The sequence below is a fragment of the Eretmochelys imbricata genome, chromosome 1, assembly GCF_965152235.1.
Source record: "Eretmochelys imbricata isolate rEreImb1 chromosome 1, rEreImb1.hap1, whole genome shotgun sequence".
Classification (NCBI taxonomy): domain Eukaryota; kingdom Metazoa; phylum Chordata; order Testudines; family Cheloniidae; genus Eretmochelys; species Eretmochelys imbricata.
The window spans coordinates 276,774,743-276,786,887 of NC_135572.1; the positions used below are offsets into that span (position 1 = coordinate 276,774,743).

The window sequence follows — 12,145 nt, forward strand, 5'->3', positions numbered from 1 at the left end:
AACCCAGGGCAGACTTCCCCGGCCCAGTGGCAGCCACGCTCCCAGAACCCCCTCCCAGATCAAGGAGAGACTTGTCCCCCAGTCCCGCCACAGCCACACACACAGCCCCCAACCCCCCTCCACGGCCGCTTCTCGCACCCCACCCCCACCCACAGACGGCCCCCAAAAGCCGCTTCACGAGCCCCGGCCGCCCCCCGCCAAGGAGGCTTCACTCCCGAGCCCCTCCCGAGGCAGCCTCCCTGTCACACGCCGCCCCCAACGAGGTTCGCCCCAGTCCCCCCACACTAACTCTAGCCCCTCCCCCGCCCGCCGCGGGGCCCTGCCCGGCTCCGCTCCCTGCCCGCGGGAGGGTCTCCAGGCCCCGCTCCGGCCCCCTACCCGCGGAGGCGCCTTTGCCCTTCTTCTTTTTCCGCCGCTTCTTCTTGGCGCCTTCCTCGGCGCCGGGCCCCACCGCGCCGCCCTCCGCGTCCTCGGGCTCGGGCTCGGGCTCCAGCAGCAGCTCCCCGTTCAGGTGCTTCGCCGCCTGCTCCGCGCCCGCCATGTTGCCGCGGCCTGACACCGACGGAGAGCCCAGCGGGACCGCCCCACGCCACCAGCGCCGCGCTCGATGGGACAGCGCGGGGCATGCCGGGAAGGCTCGAGCCCGGCCGCCGGGCGGGGCGACGGGACGCGTGCTGGTGGGAGGGAGGAGTCTGTGCGCGCGCTGCCTGTGCGGGGCTGCTCTGCGCCCCCTGGCAGCCTGGCCGGGCCTTGGAGGGGGGCCTGCCCCTGGCCGCCTCCGTCTCCCTGGTGTCAGCCCCGGCCCGTAGCATATCGGAGGAAGACTGCGTGTCGACGGGGAAAGCGTTTTGACACCGTTTGCACAGGCGCCCCTCCCCCTCCCGTGTTCTGACCGCTTACACGGCCTGCAGAAGTTTTTCAGATTTCAGAGTTGGGGCATCTTCCTTCAGTCATATTACAAGTATTGTCACCTCTCTAACCCACCTGGCAAAAACAACCACACCCCACCACCCTGATCCCCCTTCCCCTGCTTTGTTGTCTCGCACAGTATGGTGACTGTACATAACATTTGGACCAAAAAAAGGCCTGGGGGAGCCATCTTTCAACTCCATTGCCATTGTCTGACCCGCTTCGGTGACTCCAGATACGTTCAGAGAATTGGGCTTCTGTTTGGAGGGAATCAGTGGATCAGGCAGATAGGCTGGCAACTCATTGCAAAGGAGAGTGGTGTAGAAGCCAATAATGTGGACGCTACTGTACATTCCCCCACAAGAATCTTTTGAAGGGCTATAGCAGAAAACAAAAGACTATACATATAGACTATACATAGGAGCAGTTCCTACTCAAAGGGATAATCGTTATGAATAAGTTCATAGAATCACAGAAGATTAGGGAAGGAAGAGACCTCAGAGGGTCATCTAGTTCAATCTCCTGCTCAAAGCAGGACCAACCCCAACTAAGTCATCCCAGACAGGGCTATGTCAAGCCTGACCTTAAAAACCTCTAAGGATGGAGATTAACCCATTACAAAAAGAAAAGGAGTACTTGTGGCACCTTAGAGACTAACCAGTTTATTTGAGCATGAGCTTTCGTGAGCTACAGCTCACTTCATCAGATAGATACCGTGGAAACTGCAGCAGACTTTATATATACACAGAGAATATGAAACAATACCTCCTCCCACCCCACTGTCCTGCTGGTAATAGCTTATCTAAAGTAATCGTCAGGTTAGGCCATTTCCAGCACAAATCCAGGTTTTCTCACCCTCCACCCCCCCACACAAATTCACTCTCCTGCTGGTGATAGAGTGAGAGAACCTGGATTTGTGCAGGAAATGGCCTAACTTGATTATCATGCACATTGTGTAAAGAGTTGTCACTTTGGATGGGCTATCACCAGCAGGAGAGTGAATTTGTGTGGGGGGGTGGACGGTGAGAAAACCTGTATTTGTGCTGGAAATGGCCTAACCTGACGATTACTTTAGATAAGCTATTACCAGCAGGACAGTGGGGTGGGAGGAGGTATTGTTTCATATTCTCTGTGTATATATAAAGTCTGCTGCAGTTTCCACGGTATGTATCTGATGAAGTGAGCTGTAGCTCACGAAAGCTCATGCTCAAATAAACTGGTTAGTCTCTAAGGTGCCACAAGTACTCCTTTTCTTTTTGCGAATACAGACTAACACGGCTGTTACTCTGTAACCCATTACAGTGCTTCACCACCCTTCTAGTGCAATAGTTTTTCCTAATATCCAACCTAGACCTGTTCTCTGCAACTTGAGACCACTGCTCCTTGTTCTGTCATCTGCCACCACTGAGAACAGCCTAGGTCCATCCTCTTTGGAACCTCCCTTCAGAGAGTTAAAGGCTGCTATCAAATCTCCCCTCGCTCTTCTTTTCTGCAGACTAAATAAGCCGAGTTCCCTCAGCTTCTCGTAAGTCATGTGCCCCAGCCCTCTAATAATTTTCGTTGCCCTCCACTGAACTCTCTCCAATTTGTCCACACCCTTTCTGCAGTGGGGGGCCCAAAACTGGACACAATACTCCAGATGTGGCCTCACCAGTGCCAAATAGAGGGGAATAATCACTTCCCTCGATCTGCTGGCAATGCTCCTACTAATGCAGCCCAATATGCCATTAGCCTTCTTGGTAATATGGGGACACTGTTGACTCATATGCAGCTTCTTGTCCACTGTAATCCCCAGGTCCTTTTCTGCAAAACCGCCGCTTAGCCAGTCGGTCCCCAGCCTGTAGCAATGCATGGGATTCTTCTGTCCTAAATGCAGAACTCTGCACTTGTCCTTGTGAACCTTGTCCCATTTCTTTTAGCCCAATCCTCCAATTTGTCTAGATCACTCTGGACTTATCCCTACCCTCCAGCATATCTACTTCTCCCCCAGTTTAGGGTCATCCACGAACTTGCTGAGGGTGCAATCCATCCCATCATCCAGATAATTAATGAAGATGTTGAATAAAACCGGCCCCAGGACAGACCCCTGGGGCACTCCGGTTGATACCAGCTGCCAACTACACATCGAGCTGTTGATCACTACCTGTTGAGCCCGACAATCTAGTCAGCTTTCTATCCACCTTATAGTCCATTCATCCAATCCATACTTTTTTAACTTGCTGGCAAGAATACTGTCGGAGACCGTATCAAAAGCTTGCTAAAGTCAAGATATATCACGTCCACCACTTTCCCCATATCCACAGAGCCAGTTATCTAATCATAAAGGCAATCAGATTGGTCAGGCATGACTTGCCCTTGGTGAATCCATGTTAACTGTTCCTCATCACCTTTCTCTCCTCCAAGTGCTTGAAAATGGATTCCTTGAGGACCTGCTCCATGATTTTTCCAGGGACTGAGGTGAGGGTGATCGGTCTGTAGTTCCCTGGATTCTCCTTCTTCCCTTTTTTAAAGATGGGCACTATATTTGCCTTTTTCCAATCGTCTGGGACCTCTCCCGATCACCATGAGTTTTCAAAGATAATGGCCAATGGCTCTGCAATCACATCCCTTAGCACCCTCGGATGCATTAGATCCGGCCCCATGGATGGCTCAGCTTTTCTAAATAGTCCTTAATCTGTTCTTTCACCACTGAGGGCTGCTCACCTCCTCCCCATACTGTGCTGCCGAGTGCAGCAGTCTGGGAGCTGACCCTGTCTGTGAAGACCAAGGCAAAAAAAAGCATTTAGTACTTCAGCTGTTTCCACGTCATCTGTCACTAAGGATCCCACCCTTTCCCTGACCTCCTTTTTGTTGTTAACATACCTGTAGAAACCCTTCTTGTTACCCTTCACATTCCTTGCTAGCTGCAACGCCAATTGTGCTTTGGCCTTCCTGATTACACCACTGCATGCTCGAGCAATATTTTTATACTCTTCCTAATCATCTGTCCAAGTTTCCACATCTTGTAAGCTACCTTTTTGTGCTTAAGCTCACCGAAGATTTCTCTGTTAAGCCAAGCTGGTCGCCTACCATATTTGCTGTTCATTCTACACATTGGGATGGATTGTGCCTGCGCCCTCAATTAAGCTTCTTTCAAATACAGCCAGCTCTCCTGGACTCCTTTCCCCCTCATATTAGCCCCCCACGGGATCCTGCCCATCAGTTCCCTGAGGGATTCAAAGACTGCTTTTCTGAAGTCCAGGGTCCATATTCTGCTGCTCTCCTTTCTTCTTTTTGTCAGGATCCTGAATTCAACTATCTCATGGTCACAGCTGCCCAGGTTGTCACCCACTTCTACTTCCCCTATTAATTCTTCCCTGATTGTGAGCAGCAGGTCAAGAAGAGCAGGAGCCCTAGTTGGTTACTCCAGCACTTGCACCAGGAAGTTATCCTCAACAATACTGTATCTAATACTTAGATACAGTGGGTGAGGTAATATCTTTTATTGGACCAACCTCACCCACCCTGTCTCTCTAATATCCCGAGACTGACATAGCTACAACAACACGGCATACAACAATTATAACACTTAGAGCTGTTATGCATTTTATAACTTCAGTATACTGAACAAACTAATTAACCCTCTCTGATGGGTCTTGAGGTATCTAGGACTGTGAGTCACCTTTTTACCTCTTGCCTCTACCAAGAGGGAATCTTGCCTGTGGCAGATTGTTGTTAGCTCCCTGATACCATCAGCCTGTCAGCCACTCAAACACTCTGTTCTGGCCTATGCCAGCCCTAATGTTGCCTTGCAAGTTAACAAGAGGTGCACCCCAGTCCCTGAGTCCCCTTGAACCTGAGTTCCCCTGTGATATCCAGCCCTTGACACTGGCTACATCAAGGAATCCAGATCCCTTGCTCCCAAAGAAACAGTGTACCCCAGTTTACCAGGTGAACCTTAAATCCCCACTTGTATATAATACACAGCACTTATAATAAAACTAAAGAAGGTTTAAGTAAGAATGGTGGTTCCACTAGAAACAAGAGAGAGTGATGGAAATAAATGGTTACTATAAAATGAAATAATAAAACGTGATCTAGGGCCTACACTTATAAATAGTTACCTTTCTTAGCTAATAAGGTAGGTTTCCTCTCCAAAGTTCAGTCTCTTGCCAAGGGGGCTGGTTTCACAGGAACTAGGATCAAATCTTTCATTTGACCACTCAACAAGATGTCACCTCACTCAGTAAATGGATGAAGAGTGTCTTTCTCCACACTGTTATATATGATTCAGTCTTTTGTCTTTATTCACAGACCAGTTGATCCCCTCTCTGTTATGATATGCCTTTCCCCTCCAAGTGGTTTTGGTTGTTTGTAGTGGTCATTGCTGGTTTTCCATTGACTGTTCTGGGATCAGGCAAGAATAGACAATTGAACAGTGCACTACATCACCGGCTGACCTGAGAGGGGTGGTAACTGCCTCCCACTTGAATCATTACTGAGACATACAATTTGCTGGTGACTAACTTTTACTTCAAGTCATAATAAGGTATAGTTTTCAATATAGTTACATTATTGCTGAAATATTATCCATACACACATCTCACAATGATTATGAGTATTGATAAGTTACAATATTTCAGTACCTGTCATGGATAAATACCACGGTGTTTAGGTATAGTAGTGTACTAGGTATAGTGAGTTGTCGGCTCTGAGACAGGAGTTGCTTGGAAAGAGCAGTGAACCCTTAGCCTCACAAGAGCCTGATTTTAGAGTTAGAAAAGTGAGGAAGAGAAGTTAAGTAATTTGCCAAAGTTCACATGGAGCAAGAATTATGCACAGAGCTGAGATTAGTATACCTGAGATCCTGGTTTCTAATCCTGTTGTTCAGAGGGACCACTAGTCCACCCTATCTTTCACAGGGACAGACCAGATAGACTATTCCACATACAAAAAATCTTTCCATTGTTTCTATCGCTATAGCCCTTGTCCACCCACCATTCTTGCTTGCTGGGGATGGAAACAATGTGAGGGAAATGCCATACATTGAAATTTGTAGAATTCCCACATCCTTTGCTTGTAAAACACAATATAGATGTAAAGTAGTATAAAAACAAAAAGGGAGAACAGCTGTGCTGCCATTCATCACCACTTCATTAATTAAGTCAACTTTATTCCTGATACCACTAGGCCTGGTCTACCCATAGTTTTTGTACTGGTATAACTATGTCAGTCAGGGGTCTGATATTTTTCATACTAGAATATTATAACTATACCAGTACAACCCCTATATGGACAGAGTTATGCCAGTAAAAAGCTGCTTTATGACAGTATCATTTATTTCCCTTCCTGTACGGGAATAAAGTATACTGATATAAGCATATTTATACTGGTATAACTGTATCCACTGAAAGTTGTACCAGTATAGTTAAAACGGTACAACTTTTGTGTGTAGACAAGGCTGCTAACTTTTTAACACTGTTCCCATTTCTGCTATTCCGTTATTCGTGCTCCCTGATCAGGATCTCTGCAGTGTGTAGCTGATTAGGGTAGGCCACAAAGGATCAGCCTTTCGTTTTATTAACAATATATTGCATAGCTATATATATAATCTTACTACTGCCTCGGACAGCTTTAATCTATTTCTTTGCTGTGTGGTTTTCTAATTAGATAGGAGGGAGGATGCACAGAGCAGGTGTTTTTTGTTTTTTAATCTGGACAAGCCTTCATTTTTATTTATTGTTTTTATTTGTGCATATCATCTGTATTGTGCCTATTATAGTCCTGCGGGTCCATAATATTGTTCCCATTTTCCAGTACTTTTTTTGTCTTTCAGCTTCACATGTAGCCATTGTCCCTTCTGGGGAGCTGAGGGAGGCAGCCATGGTGGACTGGGAGAGATGCACTGAGTGGTGCTCCCTATCCTGCTCCTTAATTTTTCGTAAGATTAGGAAATTTTCCAGCCCATTTGTTTTCCCAATTACATAGCAGGGGTTAGAGATAATGGAGGTCTGCAAGTTTATGGAAGCCCAGTAGGTCAGGAGGGGACTAGAGAGGAGGAGATGATATTGAGCAGTGGTGGAGAGAAGAAAAAGTGAGAGTAATAACAATGCAGAGCTGAAAATCCAGAACATGAGAACACAAGCCACGGTGAATAAGGGAGCGGGTGAGAAGAGCAAAGTAGCACATGTGTGATAGGAGAAATAATCAGTGGCAGTAGTAGTTTACAAAGGTGACAAGAAATGAATACAAAAATAACAGAGGAAATGAAATACTGTAATGAGTTAAAACTGGCATGACTAACTCATTAGTGGCAATAAATGGCAGGATGGCATGAATAATAAAAGACTGTAAATGGGAACCACATTTTTAAAATAGAAGAATTAATAAAGTGATATAAAGAAATGGAATTGACTTAATAAAGTGATAACAAATCATAAATATGTATCAATAACTGTATGCTGGAGAGCTTGTCCTGCTCCTTTGGGACTGATCCCCAATGTTTAAGAAGAGCTCATGCTATCCACATCTTGAGGGATTCACTCACTAATTCGCGTTTGGGCCCTTTCTCCGTTAAAATCAGTCTCCTGTTGTTCGTGTTTAAACTGCATTATGTTAGGTAATCCTGTGTTTTGAAATATGACATTGTATTTGACAGTAGCCAAATAAAATGGATGGTAGAGCCAGTGTAGAGTCTTGAGAAAGAAATACATGAAAACAATTTTTGGTGGTGGAGGAAGGGACTGAAAGCTAACTCTCCAGACACAAGCATACATGGGCTGGAGAAGTTAAGAAAAGGGATTATAGTTGGGTACAGTCCAGAGTATGTGGTTACTAAGCAACAGGACTTTAAACTCGGTGTAGAAAGACAGCACACTGACACACCTCCTTTTCTCTCTTTCTAAGGAGGCAGTTTGCATTTGCATCTTTTTACTAGCAAAAGAAGTTCTGTTCTTCAAGGAAAGGCTTCTTTCAGGGTATGTTATGCTTTTTTCTTCATTCAATTCTTATATTTATGCCAAGAAAGGGAGATGTCCTTTATGTGTTTATTGTACGAGGGAAATGGAGGGGGAATAGGCAATGAACAGTCTACATTCAACTCTGAAGTGGAGTATCAATGTATTTATCAAATGTACTTCTGTTGCTAATTTCATTTATTCAATTGCATGTTTATGAGATTTTAGTACTTCTCTTCCAAGCTTAGGGCCCAAACCTGCAGCCCTTACTCACATGTAAACCCACTGAAACTAGTGGAACTATTCACATGAGTAAAGGCTTCAGCATCAGCCCCGAAGATTGGAGATGTCTGACAAAGTAAAAGTAGATGTCTGACAAAGAAAGCAGCTTACTATACCAGAGAAAGTGTCTTTTATATACTCATTCTGAGAGAAAGAGAGATTCTCTCCTCACCCCATTTCTGAACATAGAGAAGGGAGGTGGGTCCTACACTTTGCCACTAGATTCTCCTTAACTAAAATAATCAGTAATATTAATTATGACAGTTACAGATATTGTTAAAGATATCTGAGTTTGTAGCATGAGCAAAATAAATGGCTCTTTTTATTCTGAAAGTTCCTTTTCAAAATTTGTATTTAAAACAGAAAAAAATATATATGCAATCAAAGTTAAAAGTGACACGATTGACAGAAGCCAAGAAACTCAGACTTAATCCTGGCAGCCTGTTTTCCTAAGTCCTGGCCATTGGCACATACCTTTTTCACCAAGCCACAATTTACGTGCAGCCTGTCAGCATGAATTCTGAATTTCCTTTCTTGTATCAGTTTTGTCATAATCTTAATGTCATTTTGAGGCCAGATTTTCAAAGAGCATGAGTGTATCTGTGAAAATTCATGTTCCCCTATCTTGCTGCAAAAACCATAAATTGGAGTGCACCGACTGTCATTTGTACACACAAACCGGGGCACATCTACGTGCATGTTCAAATGCAGATCTTTGTGTATTCAACAGGTCAACTCTTTTGCAGTTGCACCCTCCCTTGCATTTCATTTAAGAACAATTGTTTTTAAAAGGTGATAAGATTAATGTTACATAACTGAAAAAAAATAATTTCCAGTCTATTGTATAGATCTACACTTTTAAAATTCCCAGATGGTTTACTTGATAAATAGTTATTTCAGTATATCTACATCTCCACACAAACATGTTTTAGGCCCTGCTCCCATAAAGTGCTCCATGCAGTCAGACCCCTGCCTCCAAGCAGAGACCCATTGACTTTGTATGGCTGCAGGCGTCCACCTGTGTGGAGCTCCTTCCAGGATCAAGGCCTTAGACTTGAAACAATATTTCTTGAATACATATTTAAGATACCTGTTATATATCTGTGAAAAAGGCGTAATAAAAACCCTATTTGGTGAAGTTTGCTTGTGTACACACAGGGTGATAGTCACTTCTCAAAATGACACTGGCTGCCATTTTTACATTTTTATCCACATAGTAAACCAAAGAAAAGTCATTACAGATAATACGCCACAAGAAGTTGCTGAAGCTAGTGTGGAGCAATACGAACATGAATGTGTCAAAAATTGATAAACTGAATTTTTTTGAACTTCATATAATTTTTAACACAGCTAAAACATTTTAAAAAATTAATTACGCAACATTTTGTTGCTGTTCCTAAGGCGGTGGTTTCTATGTTAACTGGATAGGATTTTCAGGGTCTCACAATGAAAACAATAATGTTACCTTAATCATATTGCAGAAAATACTAACACTTTTCATTCCCACTTTCTGTTGGCATAACCACATTCTCATCCTTCTAGGAACAAAGGGAGAAAATGCCGCTGCCGGTAACCCTGGAGCCAGGACCCATATATTTCTTTGACCAGGTATTTCCTTTCATCTTTAGCACAGTATTGTTTCTTTTCCCCCCAGCATTTACATGTTTAATCCAAAATATATATTTTGTTTTAGCTGAAATCTAGAACAAAAGAACGGGGCAAGAAACTACCAGGAGAACTAGCCACTGATTTCAATTCACTCACCACAAATTCTCATCCCACGGGCTTTATTCCCAGGTAAGGGAGTTCATATGATGCTGGTGGCAATACATGTGATTCAGTTTCCACCAATTAGTAGTTGAGAAGAAAATTTTCAAAGGCAGAAATGGGTGTAAAACACCCAACTTCCCTGGATTCCCATTTGTGCCTTTGAGAAATCTCCCTTTGAGTTTATTTCAATATGATTAATTGTTTTTAACTTAAAAACAATCTAAAAAAACTGCCAGTAATGGCCAATGATAACCTAAAATTTACTTAAAGTAAAAAGAAAATGAGTTTGCACCTAAAATCTTTAATGGTTACAATTCAGCTCTGCAAATGTAGGAAACGTTCTCCTAAGTACCCCAGAGAAACACACTATATGATGATTGCAAGCTCTTCAGGGAAGAGACTGTTTCTTACTCCAGCTTTACACAGTAGCTAGCAGCAAGTGGCCACAGGCTTGGCTGGGATATTCAGGCACTACCATAATACAAATAGCAGATAATAATGACGACAAAAATATTCCTGCCCTATGGACCTTACAATGACATTGAGAAGCAGCGTGGAATGATGGATAGTTCACAGCAGTGGTTCTCAACCAGGGGTTCGGGGCCCCCTGGGGGAGGGGGGACCGGGAGCAGGTTTCAGGGGGTCTGCCAAGCAGGACCAGTGTTAGACTTGCTGGGGCCCAGAGCCTAAAGACAGAGTCCCACTGCATGGGGCTGAAGCCTGGGGCCCTGAACCCTGCCACCTGAGGCTGAAGCAGGAGTCTGAACAACTTAGCTTCACAGTGCCCCCTCTGGCATGGGGCCCTGGGCAATTTCCCAGCTTGCTACCCCTTAACGCCAGTCCTGGCTTTTATATTTAGAAAACCAGTTATTGTGGCACAGGTGGGCCGTGGAGATTTATAGCATGTTTTGGGGGCCTCCAAAAGAAACAGGTTGAGAACCCCTGGTTTAGAGGACTGAAACCCAGGAACCCCTAAATTCTAATTCCTGGTTCTGTGATTAATTTCCTATGCGACCGTGAACAAGTCCTTTAACTTCTCTGTGTCTCAGTTCCCCAATCTGTAAAATGGAAACAGCACTGACCTGAATTGTAGGGGTATTGTTCACATAGGTGCCTACTTTCTGACGTTTGGGGGGGGGGGTTCCCCCAGCTCCATCCCACCCCACCCTCACCCCACCCCTTCTCCCAAGGCCCCAACCCCACCCTGCCTCTTCCTCTTCCCTTCTGGGAGGGAGAGGGAGGAAGTGATCGGCAGGTGGGAGGTGCTGGGGGTAGGGGGAGGTGTTGATAAGAAGAATGCCGGTGGATGCTCAGCACCCACCATTTCTTTTATGTGGGTGCTCCAGGGCTGGAGCAGATTAATGACCTAGCGCTAGGTCTTGTAACCGGATCTATGTGAGTTGTCACTGGCAACCCACTGAAGTGACTGGGGTGTCACCTCCATGGGTCCAGTTGCAGGATCTGGCCCTACATGTGTGCATGGCTCTTTTTGTAAATATAAAGCACTATGGTAATGCACATAATAAATAATAAAAATACAGGGTACAATTTGCTAAATATAATGATTATCTTTAGTCAGTGTCAAGCTATCAGAAGGATTATTTTAAATCATTCCTTACCATCCTTGATGCAACATGCAGGAGGTGACAGGAGCACTTTCAAAGTGTACTTTTATTATGGTGTGTGTCCATTAGGTCAAACCAGTATAATGTGGTGCCCCTTGATAGGATAGCTACTGATCTCATAAAACAAACAGATTTCTGCTCTGACTACTCATGACCTGGGAGACCTCCAAGGAAAGCCCAGGTGTTGCAGGAAGTGGGGTAGATGATTCAACAGGTGGCCCTTTCCCTCCAAGAGATTATTGAGCGATGCTCCGCTATTTATTTCTAAAAGGTGAAATCACTACCAATTTGCTGATGCTTAAACAAGTACAGATGCTTCCTTAATTTGCATGGCACTATCTGAATTTCATAAAGTCTCATCTGCTGTCTGATTCACTAGGAGGCAATAAACATCAGCGTGGTTCCTTAGGGGAGAGGTGTAAATATTTTGAAAGATGTGAATTAGTTTTTGCTGGTGGATTCTTTAGGCAAGGTGCATCGCATAAATATTTGTTTTGATTTTTAAAACTGATATTTTTCCTGCAGAGAGATGGACACACCTGCCTGGAGAACCCTATTAGTTGGCACAAATTAATGGGAAATCTCCAGCATTAGCATGCTAATGAGCTCCTTATCAGTTTAGTG

The 12,145-nt window shown here is 44.6% G+C and overlaps 1 protein-coding gene across 1 annotated transcript in view; it reads right to left on the reverse strand.

Moving 5' to 3' along the window:
• METAP2 (methionyl aminopeptidase 2) overlaps positions 1 to 617 on the reverse strand; it is a 36,976-nt gene extending 36,359 nt beyond the window's left edge. Inside the window, exon 1 of the mRNA XM_077832073.1 lies at positions 379 to 617. Coding sequence (XP_077688199.1) covers positions 379 to 541 — 163 coding nt within the window. The 5' untranslated portion in view covers positions 542 to 617. The remainder of the gene's footprint in view (positions 1 to 378) is intronic.
• Between the last annotated feature and the right edge of the window lie 11,528 nt (positions 618 to 12,145).